General features: G+C 33.7%; 1 protein-coding gene across 1 annotated transcript in view; it reads right to left on the reverse strand.

The window, feature by feature from the left end:
* Positions 1-24,712, reverse strand: part of LOC118193637 (ATP synthase subunit s, mitochondrial) — a 36,597-nt gene that overhangs the window by 7,177 nt on the left and 4,708 nt on the right. Inside the window, exon 2 of the mRNA XM_035364749.2 lies at positions 20,796-21,007. Within this exon, the coding sequence (XP_035220640.1) occupies positions 20,796-21,007 (212 nt within the window). The remainder of the gene's footprint in view (positions 1-20,795; positions 21,008-24,712) is intronic.

Genomic DNA, 24,712 nt, shown 5'->3' on the forward strand with positions numbered 1-24,712 from the left:
ACTGATGAACTAAATAAAAGCTCTTCTTGAAGAAGTCATTTGTCAGCTAGCTAAAAAAAAAAAAAAGTTTGTTACAGCCATCTGTCTTCATATGGACTGAAGTCCAAGAAGAAAACCAAAGATGGGACTGAAGTCCGATTATCTGAACTGAAGGGTCAGGTCTTCCATTAAATGGATACCAAATTTCTGTTTCTCTCACAGGTCTAGCAATATTAGGGTTGATGTTGATATCTACGAAGATTGTCAGGATGTTTTACCTTAAATGAACATCAAACTTGGAAAACACACAGCCAAATAAATATCCACCAAGTAAATCAAAGAAAAAACTGCATACTGACCTGCTTTCAATGGATGTATTTAATATCAAAGATGCCATATAGCATTCTCAGCTTTATTTCTCATTAAAGCTGACAAATGACACCACAAATCAGATAATAAATACAGAAAAGCTTTAATTCACAATACTATGACAACAACTTATGAATTGGTTCTTTGCTATTTAATCAGAATCTACCATATGTTGCATCATGTTTGATTTTTTGCCTTTCTATGTCTGTTGCATAGTCTTTTATCCATGCATGGATTTTTATTATAGTATAAGAGACATAGTTGAAAAGTTTCTCTGAGGTGACAAAAACAAGGTCTCAATCTCATTCCAAAAAGAGGGTAGACTTAGAACATACTGCGATAGTACACCCAAACAATTTTTAAAAGACACACCTGACAAGATTAAAAATAAAATTATTAAGAGTATCAATCCTATCAACTTGGAAACTGGTGTAAAGAGGTTAAGGAAAGTGAAGAGAAGCAGTTTACTTGCTGAAGCAGCCAAATAAAATGATTTAGATCAGTTTTCACAAACTCATGACCCCGAAGCAATTCCATGCATCTATGCAGCCCATGAATACATTTCAACACATGTTTGTTGCAAAGGTGTTGCTTATGGTTTTAGAAACATAAAGATATGGACTGACCTTTTCTGCATGACTACATAGAATGAATAGGTTGGGACTTTATCACTGTATGCTTGTATGGTAGGTCAGGGCTAGACAAAGTGGGAGAATTTCTCCCACTTTGTTGTTAGTCAGTAAATTTAGTTTGCAGACTGACAGGTGGTAGGGCTTCAGTATTCTGTCCCCCCCCCAAGTTTCCAGGTTAGGTTATAAAAGTAAGTTATTTACAAGTTACTTCAATATACTGGAATTACTTAAAATTTCTTTTGTAGGTACCAATTTTTATACTTCAGTAGAAAATAAATATAAATTAAATTTTTTATTATCATTATTTATGTATGCTTTAACACATTTAGTAAGTGAAATCTTTTCTTTTTTTAAGAATTTTTAAATTTTGTTAAAAAACTGTTCTGGCCCACCAGCTGCTTTCTCTTTCTTCATATTGTGCATTCAGCCCACATGCAATCTGAGTTTGAGATCACTGATTTAGGTGCATTGAAAACAGTTGTTAATGATATTAAAATGTAAAGGATGATCTAGAGATAATAACTTGTGAAAATTAATTCTTGCTTCAGTGTATAATGTGCAACTCTATTAAGGCAAAGATGAAGTTAACAAAAATCATAAAATCAATTCCTAATAGAAAGTGAAACTGATGTTAAATTTCCTATACAAAATAAAATGGAAAAGAGCTGGACTGTATTTACCAACCCAATGACTTAAAAAAAAGATTAAAAAAATTAGTAAAATTAATTTAACATGGATTTTTAATAATTCTAAAGAATTCAAGAAAATTTCAAGATGATATTACTGCCCATACTAAGAATTTTATACAGAACAGCAACATTATACCCAAATGTGCTGAAACTAAGCATTTAGCAAGTGGGAATACATTTGAACATGATATTTGTGTTAACTATAAAAAGCCTAATCACAAATCTAATTTAAAGGTTGATGCTGTTTGTAATTTAAAATCTCAAGTTCAAACTATTTAAGGAATATTAGAGAGTTTGACATTTTATCTAAAAATAAATTATGGTAAACTTTGAAATTATCCCTTTTGGGGTTGACGTATCATATGAACATTGTCTTCTAAATGTATCCCAGAGCCAGCTGTGCTATATATGAATCGATGTTTAAATAGACTGTTAGGATGGGTGTAGCACGTCTGAATTTTTTGACAGAATGTTTAATTAGTATCTTTCCTCCCATTAGATGTAGCCTTATGCCTGTTATGGTGGGATCTTTTGAATGTGGAGAATGTTCATCTGCATTCCCTTGCAGTATTTTTTATTTCTGGTACTTTGTTTCGGAATCAAAGTGAAAGTGGTGGGTTGAGTACTGTAAATAAACAGAGTTGGCATCAGCTGATATAAACACATGGGGATCTTCTCAATGCTTCTGGGAACTTTTGTTTTTATTTTTAGTGATATGGGTATATATATGTTCTAGTGTTTTAGAGATTTTATTCAATCACAGTTTGGCTAGCACTGAGGCAAATGTTTTGTGTGTCATTTAGAAAATCATTTTTTATACTTCAAATGGCAAGGCAAATATAATGATAAAGTTTTCAAATCAATTCTGAAAACTATCTGAGTGTTCCTCTCATTATGTGCCAAAAATTGGAACAACTAGACTACAAATTTAATTTATGTGAATTTTTTCTAAAGTTAGGCTTAGCAGCGCAAATTGCCCATCATAGCAAGACAGTGTATCCTATCAGTGTGCCATCCCAAGAGAGCAGTTCGGTGATTCAGGCACCTGTCCCGAAAGGTTAAAAGCAATTCAGATTAATTTACAACATTCTAATGCAGTAATTACTGAGATTGCAGAAACAGTTGAAACTGATTTGGATATTGTTTTGTACAAGAACTTTATATTATACAGTCAGTTGTATTCCATACCATTAAAATCACATCTATTCAAAAGCCAATTGGTAGCTGATTAATAATTTTTTGGTGCTGAACTCTGGTAGTTCAACCTGGGTTCAAATCCCAGACAATGAACAAGCTGGTTGTGCAGGTGTTTTCATGGCTTTGCCCATATGTAATATGAATATGAGCCATCTTCTCTAAAAAGTCCTCAACACAGACATCTGTTCCCTTAAGCAAATGATCCTTGTGTGCTCCCATCCAAATAACTTAATCCAATCACATTTATTTAAACCAAGCATGAATATTTTCCACAATCATTGGCTGTAATAAGTGGTCTGTCATGGAAGTTTATAGTTTTTTTAGTAAAAGTTATCTTGATTGGGGTTTTCCATAAAGCACAATCTGTTCTTACTTAGCAATAGCTGTTATTGCTAATCTGTTATTTGAATAACGCATGAATGGGTGGAGCTAGTATCACAGTTTTGGTGTGCTTGCAAAAGGGCCTAAAGGAAACTCATTTATGAAGCTTGATTATTTTTGTCTGAACATTTTTTTCACCGAAATGGACCAATATTCAACAAAAGAGACCTGTTTCCAAACCACATGGTTTCAGCATGATGGGGGCTCTTTGACATTTACCAGGTAACATCCTGCACTTTCTCAAAAGTCACTATACCAATTGTGTCATCGAAAGAGGTTTCTCAAATCTCTTTGAATAAAGGACCTATTTACCCCCACAAGACATTTTGATTTCTACAAATAGAGATATGATAAAGTTTCCCCGACTTCAATGAAAAGTCATAGAAGAGCTGAAAACAGAGATATCAAGTGTTTTAGGATTGGTTTTAACACACAAATTCAAATGAGTTATGAAGAACTTTGAGCTCAAATGGCAAACATTTTGAGAAACTCATCTTTCAATTTCCTTTCTTCTCACTCATAATTGAGACATGATTTTAACATATATTATTGTGGTGTATAAACTTTCCTCTTAAATAAGTCAACTGAATGTGGTGAATAACCTGCCTTTTAATTACCTTAAGAAGAACACCAACAACAAAATCAACATAACCTAAAAAAAAAGTTAAATCATTGCGTTGTGTAATCTAAATATGCTACAACCCTGGTTAAGAAAGTGTATGTAGTAAGTATTATAATTATCACACCAAAATAGTAGGTAAGCTGATTTATTAAATATATAATTCATTGCAATTAGACAAGGATATCCTCTGGAGCACTAGAAGTTAGAAATCAATTTAATTTTTAAATTAACAATAATAATCTGTTCATGATACAGACACTTAATATTTCTACTCAATAAATGAATAAAATTATTGATAGTTTATCGAGAAATAGGGGTCGGCAATGGTTGCAAATGTCCCCATCTCTAACGGAAAATTTAAGTAATGTTAACCTCCTGGGCTGTAGACATCTTCTGGTACGGTCTTTCCCAAAACAGATCAGTTGCATTCGACGGCGGGTATCTCACAGACCAAGCTGACCATCTAAGCCAACAATCTGTAGCGCGGCCGTTGCACTGGAGAGAAACATCAGAAATTTTCGGTTCCTTCCATTTACACTAAGCCTACTCTGCTGAAGTGACGCTTCGGCAAACTTCACTGGACATCATGCGTAGAGAGTTTTCTAAAGGTGACAAATGATTACATACAGTAGACTCCATCCCTGGCAATCTGAAGAGGTTGAAATAATCTCCTTTGATAAAGAACTCCCCAAAAGCTAGAGGTTAATTATGTTGGAACCGGTGAGAGAGAAAGGAATTTCGCTGCAGCATTTTTTTCCGTCTTCTACACTCTTCTGGCTCAGAAATGTTTGTGTGTAAAATCTGCCTCTTACGAGCATGCAAGAGTTTTTAAATCAAAAAACTTTCACATTTCCAAAAACTCCCAAAGAGATGCAAAACATTGATCACCTGTCAAAACCAACTCTGGAAGCTTAAAAACTGCGCTTCTAAGTGAACATTTCGAAGTCAGGAAATCTGCACCATTTCTGCTAAAAATATATGCTTAATTACGAATAACTTCTCAAGCAATTAAGCTAATGAATAATTTCACCAGAAAGGCACAAATTTTCTGTACAAAAGCATATAAATTTCAATTAGTTAAATTCATAATTTCTATTTTTAAAATGAGATAATACTCATGAAATACTTGAAATTAAAGTCTCTTTAACACAAAATCAAACCCAAGAGACCTATTTTAAGTTATCCAATCCTAACATAATTAACTTTATTTAAAAAAAAATAAAATCCAGCAAACACAAACCTTAATTAATATTACTAAAAAAATTATATTTCTTCAACACCTTACAACCAGAAATTATTGATTCAAAACACTTTAGCAGAAAAGGGGTAGACATTAACCAAACTCTAAAATAAAAAAAATTTTTTTTTTAAGGGGACAAACGACATAAAAATTTTCGAATTTTCAATTTTGCGCTAGAAAAATAGACTCAGACGATTCCAAAAATATATAATTTATGCATGTTTCGAAATTTTAAAAGGGCGAAATCTCTCGTTTAAAATGTAAACAAGCACTGGCACGCCCACAAGTTTAAAGGGACAGATGTTTTATCGTTGTTTATTATCACTTGCACATACAGATGTTTTAGCAGTTTTTATTACTTCCTTGGTCAGAATATAATTCTTTGAAAGACATTTGGCAACACGTTTTTAAATTGGCTTATTCACTAAGCTGTGTAGTGGATAATTGTCGAATTTCGTATTTACAACTTGGCTTTGTTTAATTTGTGTTTCGCTATTCTTTTCGTTCTTTTTCATTTAAAGTCGTGCTTTCTGTGTTTATTTTTGATTGTTTTATTGTGTTATGTTAGTGAATAAAAGTTTTAAATAAGGAAATGCCGAGAAAAAAATCATTCGGGAAGAGAAAATATATCGGAAATCAACATACATATGTGAAAGATGTTACCCATAATGTAAGTAAGTCTCCCCTAAATATGAGTGCATCTGAGTACAAAATCGGCATAGTTAATGGCGAAGATGAGTTCTTAGAGTCTCAGAAGAGTAGAAACTTTATAATTGAAACAGAAACATTATTGCATTTATTGAAGGCATTTGCAAAATGTAAGAAGTGTGGGAAATATGATTCTTTTGATGTGATAGACCAAAGTAATTCCCGCAGAGGACTTGCAGTAAGTTTACTGTATTTGTGTACTGCATGTGGTTATTCTACGAGTAGTATGACATCTAAAAAATCTAAAAGATGCTGCGATGTTAATTTACGCCTTACTTATGCAATGCGTTGCATTGGTAAAGGGAAGAAAGCTGCAGAGACATTCTGCGCTGTTATGAACTTACCCCCTCCGCCAAGTGACTTTCAGAAGTATAACAAAATTTTGTTACCTGTATTATCAGAAATTGCTGAAGAATCCATGTTGAAAGCTGTAAAAGAAACAGTTGCGGATAACAGTGGAAATGCTGTGTTTAGAAGTCTGTCTGACAAAAAACTGCTGTCAAAGTGCTTACACGGACGAACTCAAAACCCCAATGAAAGTTTTAATAATTGCATCTGGATACGCATACCCAAAACTGTTTTTGTGAGTATTATCACCTTAAAATTGGGTTTGTTCGATGCCATAATATGTTTTAATGATGGTGTACAAAGCCGGAGTAAAGTAATGGAATTATTAGGAATGCAACCAGGGTTTTATATGGTAAAGAGTCTGAGAAAAATAGATTGTCTTAGAATTCGTGAGGGCCAGCTCGCTTACCAAAAGCTTTCTAAAATGACCAGAAAGAAAAATCAATTTATAAAACAAAAACAGTTTGATGTAGAAATGTCAATTCAAGATGATTATGGTGCAGGAAAATATTAAAATGATATTTTTTTATAAATTATTAGTTTTTAAATGTTTTTTTTTCGTTTTTCTCAAAATGTGTTTTTCTTAACTTTCGGTACATTTTTCTTGAAAACTATTCGACCTGGAAGGTGCCAATTTTCCATAGTTGTTTATCATTACTATTTCTTTGAAACTATGCAGGATATAAAATTTACGAGCATTAGTATTGGATATATTAATAATTTAATACTAATTTTTTTGTGATTTTTCAAAGCATTTTACTAATTTATTTTTAATATTTTTTCTTTTTAAGTAAAATGTAAAATACTGCTTATTATTCTTAAATGATATATTTTTAACTACCATGCACGATTTGAGGACGATTGGTGCAGTACTTTTTAAGAAAAGTGTACCGAACTAGCACATTGTCCGATGAGATTCGTCAAAGGTAAGTGAAATTAAACAACTGGTTTTTAAAAATATTAGGCATTTAATATATATTTTATGTGTTTTCTGTAATCTGTAATCTATGCATTTTAAATGAAAAAAAGAATCATGTGTATAAGTTTATTTTGAGAAAAGTTATATCTTAATAACTTTCGTCTCGAAATAGTTACATTTTGCCAGTCGACATGTCACATGTCCCCTTAAATAAAAAAAAACACTAAAAATATGTAACAAACAAACTTTAAAAAAAGTTACATAACCTTAAGGGTCAAAACAAACTTTCCAAAACCAAAGTAAAACTTTAAATTCCTAAACAAAAATTAAAATTAAACCACTTTAAGAAACCTTTTAAAACAGCTAGACTTAAATTTAAAGTCTACCTAGTTAAAGTTTAAACTTACGACCAACTTTAAACAAACTAAAGCAAAATTAAAAACTCCAGTTACTGATCAAAACTGAATAAGGGCACTTAACTTAAAAGCTTGAAATTAATAACAATTAATACATAACAATATCAGCAAGATCAAGATTAAAATGAGCCCTGGCATGTATCAATTGTCAAAATGATTAAAAATATGAGAGTATTCATGATTGTTATGTGCTTTTTAAGTAGGGCACCAAATTTGTTATGTGCCTATTAAGTTGACACAGTAACACACAAATTTTAGTAACAGTTATATATACTAATCCCAATAAACTTAAAACATTCATTGCGTTGTGTAATCGGATTAACCCTTAATTCAATTTTGGTGACCTGGTGAAATGACATGAGTAAATAAAAAAAATTAAAAAAAAAAAAAAACATACACTTATATTTTTCAATGAAAACAAATTTGTTTATTGGAAAAGAACATACATCAATTTAAAGTATCATAAGATAGAATCCATAAAAAAAATAGATATTATAGCTATTAAAGATATTCCTGGGATATATCAAAAAAAAATATTCAACATAAGATAATCTCTAATTTGTAAAAATTCACCCTTAATACAAATAGGTTTACTTTTTTTATTTATTTTTTATATAGACTTATTTCTCAATATTGCACATAAAAATTTTAATGCCACTATTAATTCTATTAAGTGTAACATATTTCTAGACTTTTGCTTCACAGGTTTTTCTATAGAACAATTTTCAAAATTTTTCAGATATAATTGAATTTACACCCTTATTGCACACACATAAAATCAGTTTTCCAAAAGGAGAGCAACCTTAACAAAAATTTCCAGGAGGAATTATATTCCACAGAATTTATACTAGAGTAATGACTTAATGTACAGACTATTAGCACTAATTTAGGTTTCAGAGAACACTCCTTTACTGCAGAACTACAAGGATATAACTTTTCACATTCTGAACCTTAACTATTAACTTTATCTGAATAATTCAGTTTACTTTTACGGTTCTTCAAATAATAATTATAGTGACAATAAAACAAGGTAATTTCTTTAAGAATGAACTTTTAGAACTTTGAAATATTTTTTTCCAGATAACTAATAATAAAGATAATGATAACAAACCAAATTAATTTTACTTCTCTTTTTTTTTTCTTAGGAAAACTACTAGGATATTATTAACATTAATAATTCCAAACAACAACAAAAAAAATTCACTTTATGCATAACTCATTTTTATCTAATTTAATTGGAAGAGAAACTTTTTTTTTTTTTTTTAAACACTTAACATTACCTTTACCCATAACAACTCTGCGAGATCCTTCAGACCTTAAGATTAAGAAATATCTGAATTTAATGAAATAACAAGAAAAATTTAATATCACCCAACTGAGGTTCCAAGACTGAGGTCTCCTGGCAGAAACGTGTAACAGCTAATTCAGGCCAGTGGATACAGTTGACTGTCCATCAGGATTCAGAACGAAAGAGAGTAGCATGAGGTCTCCTGGCAGAAACGTGTAACAGCAATTTCAGGCCAGTGGATACAGTTGACTGTCCATCAGGATTCAGAATGGAAGAGAGTAAGCATGAGGTCTCCTGGCAGAAACGTGTAACAGCTAATTCAGGCCAGTGGATACAGTTGACTGTCCAACAGGATTCAGAACGGGAGAGGGAAGTATTATTCTGGCAATTTAAAACTGGTAAACTGGATCAGGCGAATGCAATAGGACTATTATTTCCTTTTTCAAGATGTCCTTTTTCTTTTCAAAATGTCATTTTCCTCTTTTTTTTTGATTTGACTAATTGTTCTTTTTACCATAGACCTGATTTTATGAGAATCGACGCATCAATTTGTCTCGGGCCCAAAGGCTCCGAGAAAGGAGAGGGACTCTCATTGTAAAACCAGAAGCTCCGCAACTCCAAGAGCAGGTGTCAGGGGCAAGCAGAGAAGAGAAGAGCAAAAAAAGTGAGCTTCATGCGAAAAACAACCCCTTTTAGACAAGATGGGGCAGCCAGCTTGGCTAAACCCCGCCCAAAAAGGTGAAAAAAATAGTTACCAAAAACTCCTGCCTTAAGCAATGCAAAGTTTTACCAAACCCAACCAGTTTGAAATTTTAACGGATCTCCCAACTCGCCAGAAATCGCGCCGAGATGAGGCCACGCCTAAACACCTGCACTTGTAAAACGTGGCAACCCTGACAGGAAGTGACTTTCCAAGTCCAAAGAACACACATTTTTTTGTTGAAAGTGAACTTTCGAAACTCTTCTTCCCCCCCCTTTCTTGTTAGAAGAAAAACTTAGGAAGTTTTAATAATTAAAAGGCTATAACTAAAAATTGATTAAGGCTAGGCTTAAGAAAGTAGTCTCAAATTAAGGAGCTAATTTTTCTGCAACTATTGATATTAAATACTTAGAGTTTAACTTAATTTTTATCATGAAAAACTGAGTTTATTACGTACAAATCCACCTATATCTATCGTCTGAATGTACAAGTTTGAAGACGCTGTTCGCGTAAAACCAAATAACACAAATTGATTGCAATAAATAATAATAGCCAAATAAATTAATATATCCAAACTTGTTGTGTAGCTAAAATTTTGAATATTTACACATTAAAATTTTGATTTCTGTGATTCATTTAATTACATTAAATTTGCTTATGTAATGTAATGAAATGAATCACAGAAATCAAAATTTTAATGTGTAAATATTCAAAATTTTAGCTACGCAACATGATTCTCAAATTTGTTAGAACATTGACACAATACTTTATTTTCTGTCTCCATGGGAAATTGCTCTCATCTTGCCAGTTCTAAAGCCAAGAAAATCTCCATGTGGCCTACTATCAGCCAATAACCTAGCTCTCTTCATACAGTTAGTTGAATATGTAATTCCCCCAAAAGCTGCTTGTCATGCTGGTTGAATAAACATACATGAATTTCTTTTTACCAGTGGTAATGGAACCTCACTGATTCCAGATGACAGTACTTTTTCAAAAAAAAAAAAAAATAAATAAATAAAAATGCAATTAAGTGCATCTTATCTATATTTAAATTATAATTTTTATAGATTAAAAAACATCATGTAGCGTTGTATGAGTAGATTATCCCAATAAATGGTGTATGCTCCCCAAAACAGTAGTGTGGATGAGAAGGTTCTTTATTGATATGGTAGTTCTTTTTTATTTTGCATAAATGGTTATTCCAATTAATAAGAAATACTATGAAATAAAATTTGAGAAAAATTATTTCTTACAACAACCAAAGTTCAATAATAAGTTTCTGCTTAACATAGCAACACTTGTGGCTATACGAGCAATTTACAAGCAGAATATTCCTCATCCACAATTTTTTTACATCATCAATATACAAAGGTTGATCCAGAAATAAGGTTCCCATCAATGTTACAAATAGACAACATTGTTTATTCACATGTACATCGTTGGAAAGAAGATACTTTGCTCTATTTTTTGACATAATCGCCATCCTTTTCTACGCATTTTTGTAGACAGTGCTTCAATTTCTGTATCCCAATATCATAGAACTTTGCCGCCAACCCATTTAGAAGGCATTTCACCTCTTTTTTGACTTCATCGTTGCTCCAGAAGCATTGGCCACTCAAGTGTTCCTTTAACTTGGGGAACAAGTAATAATCACTAGGCATGAGGTCTGGACTGGATGGTGGGTGGGGCATGACAGTCTACCCAAGGTTTGTCAAAAGGTACTGGTTTGATGTGAGGTCGGGCATTATCATGAAGCAGAACTACACTGGCTGTGAGTCATCCCTGCCCGGTGGTTCTGGATAGCTTGTCTGAGTTTTCTTATGGCCCTATCACTTCTATGGACGTGCGCGCTTACCCGGGACAATTCCGAGAAACGAGATTCTAGTAGCACGGCTTTAAGCGGTAGGCTTCCGAGAAAAGTTTCGTCTAGCTAGGAGGAACCTGTCCCGGCTACGAGCAACATTTTAAAATATTATCCGAAAATGTTCCGGCTGGAGACGTGTTCCTCGAACGTTCAACCAATCAGACGAAAGTTCTGCTTCTGAAGGATCACGGGTAACTTTCAATATGGCGAAAGCTCTCACTGTGAAGTGATGGACGGTGGAAATAGAGGCCGATTTAATTATTGCTGTTTTGTTGTAATACAACTGCCTGAGTCATTTTTTAAATGTGTATATATTCATTAAATATATAATCAAGGAAATTTCAGAGTTGACAGTATTTTACGAGGTTCTTGCAGTTCGGATTTGTGTACAAATTGTTCGTCGCCAAAAGTTCGCCAAATTTGTCGTATTTCGTGCTGATCGTGTATTATCACTGTTATATAATAGAACTTTATTTCTTAAATTTAAGTTGAATAATTTTTTAAAATCCATTTGTATATGCGTGGCTTTTCTCCTAATTACTTATCTTTTAAATTGTTAATTGCATAATCAGTGACACATTTTAAACAGCATAAAAGATGCATAGAAAAAGAAAAGCATAGCTTATGTAATAATGAGAATACTCATTAAATTTGTCTATTATTTTCATGTTATTAATGAAATACTTTTTGGATTATAAATACATTAGAAACTATACTTTTATTGTTAATGCTACATATTGAAACATTTGAAATTTAAGGCATTATTATTATGCATGATGAAAAACATTTGTATATACATTCATTAATATAAATCTTATTCATTACATTAATACTAATAAATATATATTAACAACTTCTAAACCATCGCATCTCTCTATCTGTATGTAAATATATGACTTATTAGATGTGTATATATATATGTATGCATGAATACAAAAATGAACATTGCCAAGAAGTTTATTTGAAGTTGCTTTTAATTCAGATAATGATTATGTAATTGGCAGCAACTATAGTTATCAGATATTTGCAAATTATTATGGGTATGTAATAATCAGTTGAAAAATAATTGATGAGTATTTGAGTACTAAAGAGTGTACACATTTTGTTATTGGGTTAATTCATAATTATATCATACATATGATCTACGTAATAAAAACATGACTAATAAATAATAAGAAATGTAACAGCTGTGCATTTATAACATTTGATTACTTAAAACAGCGCACAACTGATTATCACCTTCATGTCTGTTTACATAATGAATTGCACTTTCCAATTAAGTGTACGGGCCTACTAGTGACCGAAGCGTCGTTGAACACTGTTAGTTCTGTCTCAGGTTAGAATGCCGCAAACGGGCTGGCTACATGACGTTTCCTTGGTTTGCTCCATTTGTAACTGGTATACGAGCCAGTTTTAAAAAATCTTCTACAAAGGGATCCCTCCTGTTGTTATCCCTTGAGGCTTTGCGGTAATCACATAAAACAAACTGAGCCCACCAGCAACCGAGCGGTAAAGTCACTGAACACTAGTAGTTCGGTCCGAGGTTCGAATCCCGCAAACGGGCTGGCTGCATGGGCACTTTCGTGGTTTTCCCCATGTGTAATGTGTATACGAGCCAGTTTCCCTCAGAAAGTCCTCCACGAAGGCATCCCTTCTCTTAGGCAGATAGCCCTAGTGTGCTTTGCTGTAATCTCAATAAACCAAACCATAAAACAAACTCATGATGTGAACACCTAATTTCTAGAGTTGGTATAATTAATGTGTTTTAGGTATATTACCGAGTGTTCTATGGGACAGTAAACAACTCGCACATGTTTGATTGCTCGTATTCATATGCTTTATTTGATCTTCATTTTGCTGAATAGTATCTGCTGCCTGTGAGGAGGTAAATATCAGCCATATAGATTTTTGCCATAGAAGGTTTTTTTTTTTTTTTTTTTTTTTTTTTTTTTTTTGTCTGTTTGTTTGAATGGACAGAACAGTAATTATGAGCCATAAAGTTAGTCAGAAAATGCTTTCACCAGGTCACAAATTTTCCAGTGAACCATAAAATTTTCATTGAAATGCAGACAACAGAAAATACACATAAGCGATGTGTGATAAAAAGACTTATCCAGCACATGTTTTTAAACTATTCTTAGTGTATACAGAATTTAGCTATTACTGATGTAATTGATTGCTATAACCAGAAGTGTGTTTATCTGTTATATGAAGTGCCAGAGTGGAGATCAAAGTGATTAACTTGATAGCAATCACCTTTCTATTATCTTCCATTACTAACAATAAAGTTTAAAACGAAAAGCGTGTGAGCGATACAAAACAACACGAAGAAGCGAATGTCACTTGAAAGGAAACGTCACTTTCGCCAATCTGAGCGATAACTGATTCTTGTTTGTCTTTCAGCCTGTTTACCAAGTGAAGATGGTAACCCTATTTCGTCAAAGGCCGTTTCTCAGAACTGTTGCTGCAAACGTTTTGTTCCGGCAACAAACAGCTAATGTGATCACGCTTTTAGTGTTGCACAATACCTGTCTGAGTTGATTGTTGTCCCATGTTTCATCAAATCAATCAGCAGTATCTCCTTACAATCCCAGAACACGCTGGCCATAACTTTGCCAGCAGAAGGTGTTTGAACTTCTTTGTGACTATTGAACCTGAGTGACACCATTGTTTGGAATTTTGTTTCGTTTCAGGAGTGAAATGAAACACCTACATTTCGTCTCCTATAATAGTGGCGTCAAACAATCATTCCTTATCTTCTTGACACTGTTGAAAAAAAACTGGCGAGCACAGGCAAAGCATTTCCCCTTGTTTTCTGCTGTCAACATGCGTGGTTCCTAATGAGCACAATACTTGTGATACCCCAATTTTTCAGTCAAAGCTCTTTTCACTGTACCATAAGAACTCCCAGGAATCCCAGCAGCAAGTTTATGGATGGTGATCCTCCTTTTTTATTTTGAAGCACTTTGCATTGGACCATCTCGATAATCACCTCTGAAATTGATGGTCTTCCACTCCGTTCTTCCCCTCTTCACTCTGGACATTGTTCCAATCGGCAATAAACTCTCTCCACCACTTAAAGACGTGTTGAATGGACATACAATTCACACCATAAACCTCTGTCAACTGATGATGAATATCCATGGAAAAAGTCCCTTTGGTGTGCAAAGAGTGAATTATAGAACAAATCTGACACTTGGCGGGAGCAACAATAGACACCTCCATCTCGGATGGCTGCCGAGCCAAAGAACGTCTATTTACAATACATATTCTTTGGCTGAGCCAAGACTGAGCAGCCCAGTGAAACGCGGTCGGGTGGAATTGAAAGTGGAGGAACAGCCCCACATAGTGGTGTTGCCAGATTTCGCCTTCCACCTTCCCGTGCGGCTAGAGCTGTTTGGGTTTCTGGATCGATCTACGTATAAAAAATTCCAGTCTACTCCTAAATTTCCAAGTTAGCAGGATACTGTATTTTTACTTATATGAAATAGCATTTTACTGATTATTAAACATTAATACTTAGGAACAACAAGAAAATGCTGAAGTGGCCTAAACAGATAACAACTGAAGTGGCAGATAAGTGAGCATGATCTGTGAAAATAGCCCAAGCCATTAGAGTCCTGAAAGAACATCCCAACAAAATGGCTTTAAAAAGTAAGTAATTATTGCATAATAATACACAAGAACATTTACAGCTTTTACACAACAATAAATTAATATCAGGTATTATAAAAGAAAATATAATTACTATTACAGGTAATAAGCCATAATGGTCCATTACAAGTGTTATAAAATGATTAAAATAATTATCTTGGGGTCGATATATCTGTATAACAGATTAATGCCAGGTACTATGAAAAGTAAGTAATTACTGTTAAAGTCAATCAGCCATAATGGTCCCCAGCAGGTATTATAAAATTGTTGTAGTCAATTTTGTCAATGAACCAATAACATTTAGACAGCAGTAGAGTTTCAAAACATTTCTCTTAAAAAGACAGGAAATAGGAATGCATTTCCACTCTTTTTCAGCTGGCACTGCAAAGGATGATTTGGGTTGGTTTGGTTTGGTTTATGTGATTACGGCAAAGCCTTGAGGGCTATCTACCTAAGGGAAGGGATGCCTTGATGGAGGACTTTCTAAGAAAAACTGGCTTGTATACACATTATACATGGGGAAAACCACGAAAATGCCCATGAAGCCAACCCCTTCCTGGGATTCGAACCTTGGACTCAACTACTAGTGTTCAGCGACTTTACTGCTCGGCTACTGTGGATGCACATCAAAGGAAAATGTCCAGAAGATAGGTCATGACACCACTAGATCTCTAGCCTTCCAATATTTTTTAACTTTACAGTTTAAAAACACAAGTGCAGTAGTATAAAAAATTTCGTGTTCTCCGCATCGAGGATATAAGGGAGAATCAGAAAGCCCAAGCCAATACAAGTATGCGGGCAAATAGTCACAGCCTGTAGTAAGGCGGAAAAATGCCACAACTGCAGCCCTAGGAAAATCTGAGATCAACTGTGATCAACTCAAGCAGAGAGGCCCATGGCTTACCGGTAGAGTCACACAGTGCTCTCTGCTTTATCCTGGAAGCATATCTTCTTTTTATCAGAAGTCTTACTGAATGAAATGAGAGGCTTTTCAAAGGTATTTGGAGAATTCATGCACACTTTTTAGCCAAAAAGTCGGCAGCCTCGTTCCCAGGAATCCCACAGCAAGCTGGGATACACTGGAAAGAAATAGAGATTGACATTGAGAGTTTGCTGCACTCAGGTATTATCTGTGTATTGTCTATTTGCAAGAGATTGAAAAGCAGACAGAGAGTCTGACAAAATAACCGTTCTGCAAAATGAAGAAGGGTGGACAGCCAGTTGCTTTAAAGTAGTAGTGCCCAACCTTTGGCCTCTCACGAGCACATTTTGGCCTATTGCGAGTACATTTCCAAAACATCAACATTTTTGTTAAATATATTTCCAATCTTATGTGATACATCTGGAATATTAATTTCGGCAAATGGGTTTGAGATGAATTATAATATTGGTTGAACTTTATGGAAATCAGAGAAGCGGAGTTCAAAATTTTTTTTCAGTGCATTTAGGTTTTCCGAGTATTTCTCTGTTTCAATTGCCTCTTGGTTATTAATATGGCTTGATAAATTCTGAAAATGGGTGAAATTTTCTTCTTTCATTTGATTTATCCACAAATTTAAATTTATCTGGAAAGCAGTTACAGTCCCAGTCAATTGAAAAAAGGTTTTTTTTTTTCTTTTCCCTGGAGATCTTCGTTCAGTTTTTTTCAGTTTAGCTGTTATATCTGTGAGAAAATATAGATTGGATAACCAATTATTGTCGTCCAATTCTTTATAACTTTCATTTCCGGATTCCCAAAACTGCTTTATTGGCTACAGAAGTTCTACAAATCGTTGAAGTACTTTTTCCCTGCTGAGCCATCTAACATCGGAATGAAGCAATAAGATTCCATGTTCATAATCAAGTTCATCAGTCAGCAATCAATTATTTTATAATGTCTTGCAAGATATCTCTTATGACTATAAATGCTTACCATATTATAATAATTAATAAATATAAATGAATGGTTATTTTTTTAATATTTTTTGTTCATAGTACCTAATCGTGCTGGCGAGCACATACAAAACGATCGGCGAGCAAACTTGTGCTCAAAAACGATCGGCGAACAGACTTGTGCTCAAAACCGATCGGGGAGCAGACTTCTGCTCGTGAGCAGAAGGTTGGGCATCGCTGCTTTAAAGTGATATAAATAGCCTCAATTTTGCCATTGTAATGAGTGGAATGAGCACCTATTGGTGCATAGCATGAAAAACAATCACAACACACACCGGCTCCCACTCAGTCTTCGTCGTTAAACAATGATCCATCTGCACAGACAATATTATTACTCATTTCAAACCAAAACTTCAGGATATACGAGGGCAATCCCAAAAAAAAAAGGTCTCCTAGATTTTTAGATATAAAAAGAACCGTTTATTTTCTATAATTGCTACATCACTTTAAAGATTGCAGAATGCTTTATTTTTCAACATAATTGCCATTTCGGTCGATGCATTTTTGTAGACACTGTGGCAGTTTTACAATGCCCATGTCATACCAGCTTGCCGCCATGCCCTTCAGGAAGCGTGCAGGAGCTTCAGGAGCATCCAGATAATCCTCCGATCTTTACGCATTTTACGAACTCAACAATCGCGAAAGTTGAGGAACTCAACTTTCGCGATTGTCTCGTCGGCAATTGACGGCCTCCCGCTCCTTTCTTCGTCATGAATTTCAGTACGACCAGCTCTCTACACCACTTGCGAATTTTTTTGACATCCATGCACGACTGTCCATACACTTCTGTCAATAGGCGGTGAATTTCAAACGGTTTAATGCCTTTTGCGTTCAAAAATTGAATAACTGCGCACTTGGCGGTAACGTTTATCGGGAGCTCCATTTCGAATGGCTGCCAAGCCAAGACTGAGCATCCGAGCGAAGCGCCTGCGTGCTTATGTGATAGCAGAGAAGGCACCACTCACAACAGTATTGCCAACAACCGTATTAAAACTTTCTCTACGTCCCCAAAAAATAGGAGACCTTCTTTTTGGGATTGCCCTCGTAGATGGCCTTTGCACATAGTCTTGAAATGTAAGTTTTATATATTGATATATTAATATATACAGTACAATGTCTTTAATCCGGATGTCCATAATCCAGAATGATCTATAATCCGGACCTCAAAGCTACAAACTTTCTGAATACCTTTACACTGGTGCATATGCATTTACACATGCGCATAATACGTTTACGCATGCGCGTTTAATGTATAATGGACGGCATAAGCTAGGCTAAAATTATATAATTATCTATTTTAGTTAATGTTGCAGATTCCGTTGTTCCTTAATCTTGTAATTGGATCCGGCTTATGATTTTTTGCAGACTGTTAGAGCAATTTTATAAAAAATAAGCTTGAACTTTCGATTATGTCAAAAAGAGTTTCCGATTCTGGAGCTGCCAAAGGATCTACAAAGCGAAAGCATGTTTCGATCTCCATCAAACAAAAAGTGGAATTGCTGCAAAAAATGGATAAAAGCATGATGAAAGTGACAGAGAGGTTAGTGAAAACGAAAAAATTTCGATTGACAAATTAGTCAGTATTCTCGGCACAGCAATTACAGGACTTGAATAGCGGAACTTTGTAACTGAACAAGAAATTATGTCTGTTTATAGTATTAAAGAGAAAGTATTAGCACATAAAACAAAGCAACTTGCATTGAAAGAAATGTTTAATAAAGCAAACAAATAAATATTAAGCTTTTTTTTTTTTTTTTTTTGTAAATTTTGATACCCTTTAGATCATAATTGCTCTTTATTTCATATATTACGGTTTCATATTTTTAATTTTATAATTTCTGCATGCCATCTTACCAGATTTAAATTGATGATCTATAATCTGGAAAAACCCCTAATCTGACGTGCTGATATCCCGACGAGTCCGGATTAAAGACTTTGTACTGTATATATATTTTTTAATAAATATTCAGAATTTGAATTTGGGCTGCTTTGTCAAGCTTTTTGGATAAAAGCTATTTAGTCATGGACTGGTTTGATGGAATACCATGTAAAAGCTGCAAATATATTTGTGTATTATTAACTACAAATTATTTATGCTTGAAAGCCATTTAGTCTTGGGCTGTTCTGTTGGGGCTCTTATGGCTTGGGCTATTTTGACGGAGTACCATAAGTAAGAATTTTCATTACTAAGCTTTTGTTAAGTCACTTTTACAGCATGTGATTTAGCATTATCCTGCTCAAGAACCCTATCAAGTTTGTTGATTAATGCAGATCACTTGAACATTAAACCACATTATACAGTCAAAAGTCGTTAATTCGGACACACTTAATCCAGAATGATCTACAATCCAGACCTCAAAGCTACAAATTTTCTGCGCATGCGTCGTAGGCATTTAAGCATGCGCGTAAGACCTTTACGACTGCGTATATGTGTGTGGGCATGTGCATAATATGTTTACGCATGCACATTTAATGTATAACGGTCGGTACAAGCTAAAATGATCTAATTATCTATTTCAGTTAATGTTGCAGATTGCGTTGTTCCTTAATCTTCGAATTGGATCCGGCTTATTATTTTTTGCAGACAGTTACAGCAATCTTATAAAAGTAAGCTTGAACTTTCGATTATGTCAAATAGAATTTCTGATATATATTTACTAATATGTAAAGGATCGACAAAGCGAAAGTATGTTTCGATGTCCATCAAACATAAAGTGGAATTGCTGCAAAAAATGGATAAAGGCATATCCTTTGTTTCTCTAACCATTCCGAAATCTGTTTATCAATTTCACGCTGCTCTGCGGGGAAGGGGGGAACTATCCTTAACTTCAGGGCAGATGTTTTTATTTTATTCAGCTTATAATTCCTTACTAAATGTAGTATTTCATCTCGATGTATTCTGTCTTTCATGTGATTTAAATCAAATTCCTCGTCATTATAAATATCACAAGTACACATCAAATAGTTTTCTGGTTGCAATTTTTTAATTTCGACTATATGTAATGTATGCGTTACGCATGCGCGCGTTGAAAGAAATGTTTAATAAAGTAAACAAATAAATATTAAGCCTTTTTTTTTTCTAAATTTTGATAGCTTTTAGATAGTAATGGCTCTTTATTTCATAAATTACGGTTTCATATTTTTAATTTTATAATTTCTACATGCCATCTTACCAGATTTAAACTGATGATCTATATTCCGGAAAAATCGATAATCCGGAACCACCGAAGTCCCGATGAGTCCAGATTAAAGACTTTTGACTGTATTATCTAATATGATAATAAATACAGATACTAATGGTTCATTTATTTTCTAACAATTCATCTTTTGTACCTTACTATGTGCAGAGCAAAATCTTCTTTTGATGCAATCTCGGTTTTTCTGTTGGCTTGACTTCTTTTTTATATCCAACCACTGTCATTGTCAAATGTCAAGTAACGTTAATATATGGAATTTTTTTTTTTTTTTGCAAGTTATCCTTGGAATCGACATTCACTACTTACACCTTTTTACAATTAAAAAAAATTTCCAGCTGGTTTCTGCAGTATGCAAAACCCATTAAGCATGATACAAAAAGCATGCAGTTTATCGTACATCATCATTTACCTATTGATAAAGTTAATTTATGTTAATTCAACCGAATAAGGGAAGGGAGGATATGAGATCAAGATTATAATAATCTAAAAAAATTTTATGCAGAAGCATTTTGGCACAGTTCTATGTGCTTAAATTTCGACAAGCCAACATCTTGCATTACTGACCCCAATGCATATAAAGAATTAAATTAACTTTTAATAATTATTTCATCCAGTTGCAAATACATTTTTAGAACAGTATATTATATTGCTAGAACTTACTAAGGTAATGAAAACCATTGTGCATAACACATGATTCAGTTGCATCAATTTCTTCTATTATCCACTGTGCATGGTTTACACCTTTATCTTGTAGCTTATTATAATCGAACACCCATTCTTTATTCTGCCACTTCACAGAAGCTCCACATCTTAAAAGCCATTCAGCTGCAGCTCGATCTGGACCTACATCTAAGATTCGTTTGTGATCTACCCTGTAGAAGATTTGAGGAAAAATTACATTTACAATGGATTCATACATTTTTTATTTCCAGAAAAAATAAACTACAAAATTATCATTTTATTTCCCACCAGACATATTCAAAACTTTTTTAAGGATTGAATTACTTTATAGGAATTTACTTCTGAAATTCAATAGCAAGGGAATAATTATTTTCATTTTAACATTATAAGTAGTATGGTGCCATAACTTTAATAAATTTAAGCAGGAATTTCCAAGAATTAGAAAAGATACCAAGTTATATAATAGGCAAAGCAATGAAAGCAATTTGCCTTAGAAGGGACGCCAGCAAGGAGGATTTTCTAAGGGAAACTTTGCATGGGAAAAATCAAGACCCCATGCAGTTGGCCCGTTCAGCTGCTGCTAATCAAACTCAGAACAGAATACCATCATCTAATGACTTTAAGCTTAGAGCCATCGGAGGGTAAAAAGGCATTATGAATTCAACATAAGAGTAAAATCATTATTCTTTACAAGGATTCATTGACATGGACAAGTCCTAGTGAGGGCACTGCACATTTTTCTTATCTTCTGCTTCAAAAAGACCTAATGACTCACAGTGGAACCTGAACTAAAAAGTGGTGGACAATGATTTGTCACCACCAGGATTTGACAACCAGGTTCTCTAATCCCCAGTTGCCCTTTAAAAGGGGAATATATATATATATAAAGTATTTTCTTCTTTTCTGTATGGCTTTGTGGTGTAATTGAAAGCAAACTCAACGCATATTCAAGAGGTTAAGGGTTCATGTTCCAGCGAGGGCATTGCACATTTTTCACGTCTCCTGCTACGAAAAATTGTTAATGTCTCTACACAGTTAAAGAAATAACATTGATGAACAGGATATTAGTTTAACAACTGAGATTACCTAATGCTACATTCAGCAGCCAAACAGCCTTAAAGAAACCTATGAAATAGCAAACAACATTTTTTAACATTCTTGTTTGAACTTAAATCAGCTGACGATTTAATAAAAAGTTCTGGTTGGTTCAATAAACTAGAAGGTATATATTAAGATTTAAAGATATATTTTTATCATTTTGTCTTTTTCTATTAGAAGATATATTAGTTTAAGTTTACAGTTAAAGTTCAATGTTCTCAGGTATTTACTTCTCATTAACAGTTACTTAAGAAAAATTCACTACCCCTTCTTCTCAAAATGCTTTAGTTATCCTCTACTTCCTTTACTTATCACTCATATGTTCATACATTACCAGCACATTCTAATTTTTACATTTATGTTTCCCTTTCTAAACTATGCTTCTTTCAATTTTAAATATTTTGAGAGAAAAATTATTTTCCATATGCATTATGGCATTTCAGTAAAGATTTGAAAACATTCATTAGTTTCTAAAGTGAAGCAGATTACTGATTACAGGCATAGCTTTTCAAAGTTGATTCATTAAACATTACCTTATCTTTTTAATCATAGTTAGAGTAAAATCCTACTCTAGATCCATGGATCAGAGCTGATGCACTTTTCAGAATGTTTGGTCAATTTCCACACATTCTTAATTATCATGCATAATTTATTTTATAAACAAACATATACCAATCACTGAGAAGTGGCTAATAGCTTGGAACACTTGTCCTTTCATCTGAGTTTTGGATGTAGGCAAATGCATGAAATTATCAATATTTATAAATCTATTATTTATCTTAGAAACCTTTCCCCTATGCAATTTTTGATAGTTTCTGATTATCTCTACTCACCACTCCAAAAAGTCGCCAACTGCTGGCAACTAATTTTTTACCAAGCTAGGACGCAAAAGACCACAGCCATTTATAAAAAAGGCACTGCACTAAGAATTAGATAAAACAGCAAATAATTAACAAAATTAAAAATGCAAGAAGCATCCACAATAACACCGTAACTGTTTTCCCCCCTTGCTGTTCTTTCTATGTTCACACCAATCTGTTTTATCTTTAAAATAATTACAGAGTTGTACATATTTTGGTCATTTAAAACGTACAACTTCATAGAATGCGAATTTTTGCACTCTCTATTGTTAGGCAAAAAGCAATCATTTCTGACTAAATGCAACACTTTCTTTTTTATCATCTGGCAAACTCCACAGTCCCATTACAATTCCTTACAAGAAAAAATTTACTCAAATGCAACAAACACTAATTAGACAAACAACTGCTGAATATGAAGATGTAAACCAGATCTCATTTGCTGCACATACACAAATACTTAGCTTGCCATATAAATACATTTTGGCAACATCATGGGCACTGCATTGCCATGCAAATACTTTTGAGGGGTGTAAGGATAATCAGAAAGAACTCATCTTTAATGCAGATAGCTTTTGAAAGTTTTACAACAATCTGTTATATTAGTACACCAACATAAATGTTTTCCCAGTCAGCATTAAACTCATATAACATATTAGGCTTATTATAAAAGCTTTTCATGTGAAATTAACAAGTGATGAACTCTCAATTCATTATCAACAAGAACATAATAAAATGTTAAAGTCACATGATTATACATACCATCAAATTTAGCAATCAGATTTGATTTAAGAACTTAAGAATTTTTTACCACATTTTACAACATGGAAAACCTTCTTTCAGGTACTTTTATTACTCTCGGATTATTTGCCCAGCTATAACAAAAATCACCGGGCAAATAGCTCTTTGTCCATTTTATGAAAAGGTATTTATTGGGCAACCTATTAATGGTTGTGCATATATTACACCAGCATGTAATGCCACTTTCTTGGCAATGGTAGTAATGCATGTGCTTTTGAAAAATTTGAGGTCACATTTGTGGTTTCTGCTTGTTGTGATTAGCGTGTGGTTTTTTCCCTTGAACTACGTAAATGCAATGTCACTGTGGAGCTTACTTGCTAACAAAAAATAAATTCCACCCCCCCCCCAATGGCGGGCACTTGCTTATAATGGCATTGGCCACTCCTAAGGCCTAAAGTGGTGGCCATTTTATTGTGGAGGCACCTAACAGACGACTACCATTACCTCCTATGGACGAACAGACAATTTTGCATCAACTGACACGCAGAAATTTCTTCAATTCTACTTGATAAAGCAAATGGACCATCTGAGAAAACTTAACTTACTAACATTTAAACACTGTTTTTAGCATGTCAGCCTAGAATATTTTATTTCATACGAGCCCAAATTTGGAAAATATTATCTTGATACAGGATTTGTAAGACACGGAGCAATATTTTTGGTATAATCTTTTGAGAAGCATTTTGTTTGTGATTTTTAATTGCTGAATTTCAGTCTAACTTTTTCATATGATAAGAATGATATTTCTTCCAGATGGTATGCAAAGAATTTGAATTGGGAGAAGTAAAGCTTAATTGGCACAGCCATAAATTCACCATGTTGAAAAACTGAGTTGAAAATGTGTAAGGTAGTGTCAAACTTTACAGGTGTAAAGACAGGCCTTGAAATTCATCTACAAATGTGATCCAAAACTGCCAGCAACATATGAGAACCTGTCAGAGTGCTAGAATGAATGGTTTAAAAATGTGAATTCTTCACAAAAAACTTTGAATTCTTTTTTCTTTAATATTAGAAATATCTTTAAGTTGACAGCATTATGTTAAAGTGCAGAGTGTTAAAATGAGAAAGTAATGGAAACTTTCATTGGAACATTTTATTTAAAAATTATAATCCAGACAATTAATAAAATCAGAAACATTT

The sequence above is a fragment of the Stegodyphus dumicola genome, chromosome X1, assembly GCF_044657685.1.
Source record: "Stegodyphus dumicola isolate Sdum_Otavi_A_Nest chromosome X1, ASM4465768v1".
Classification (NCBI taxonomy): domain Eukaryota; kingdom Metazoa; phylum Arthropoda; class Arachnida; order Araneae; family Eresidae; genus Stegodyphus; species Stegodyphus dumicola.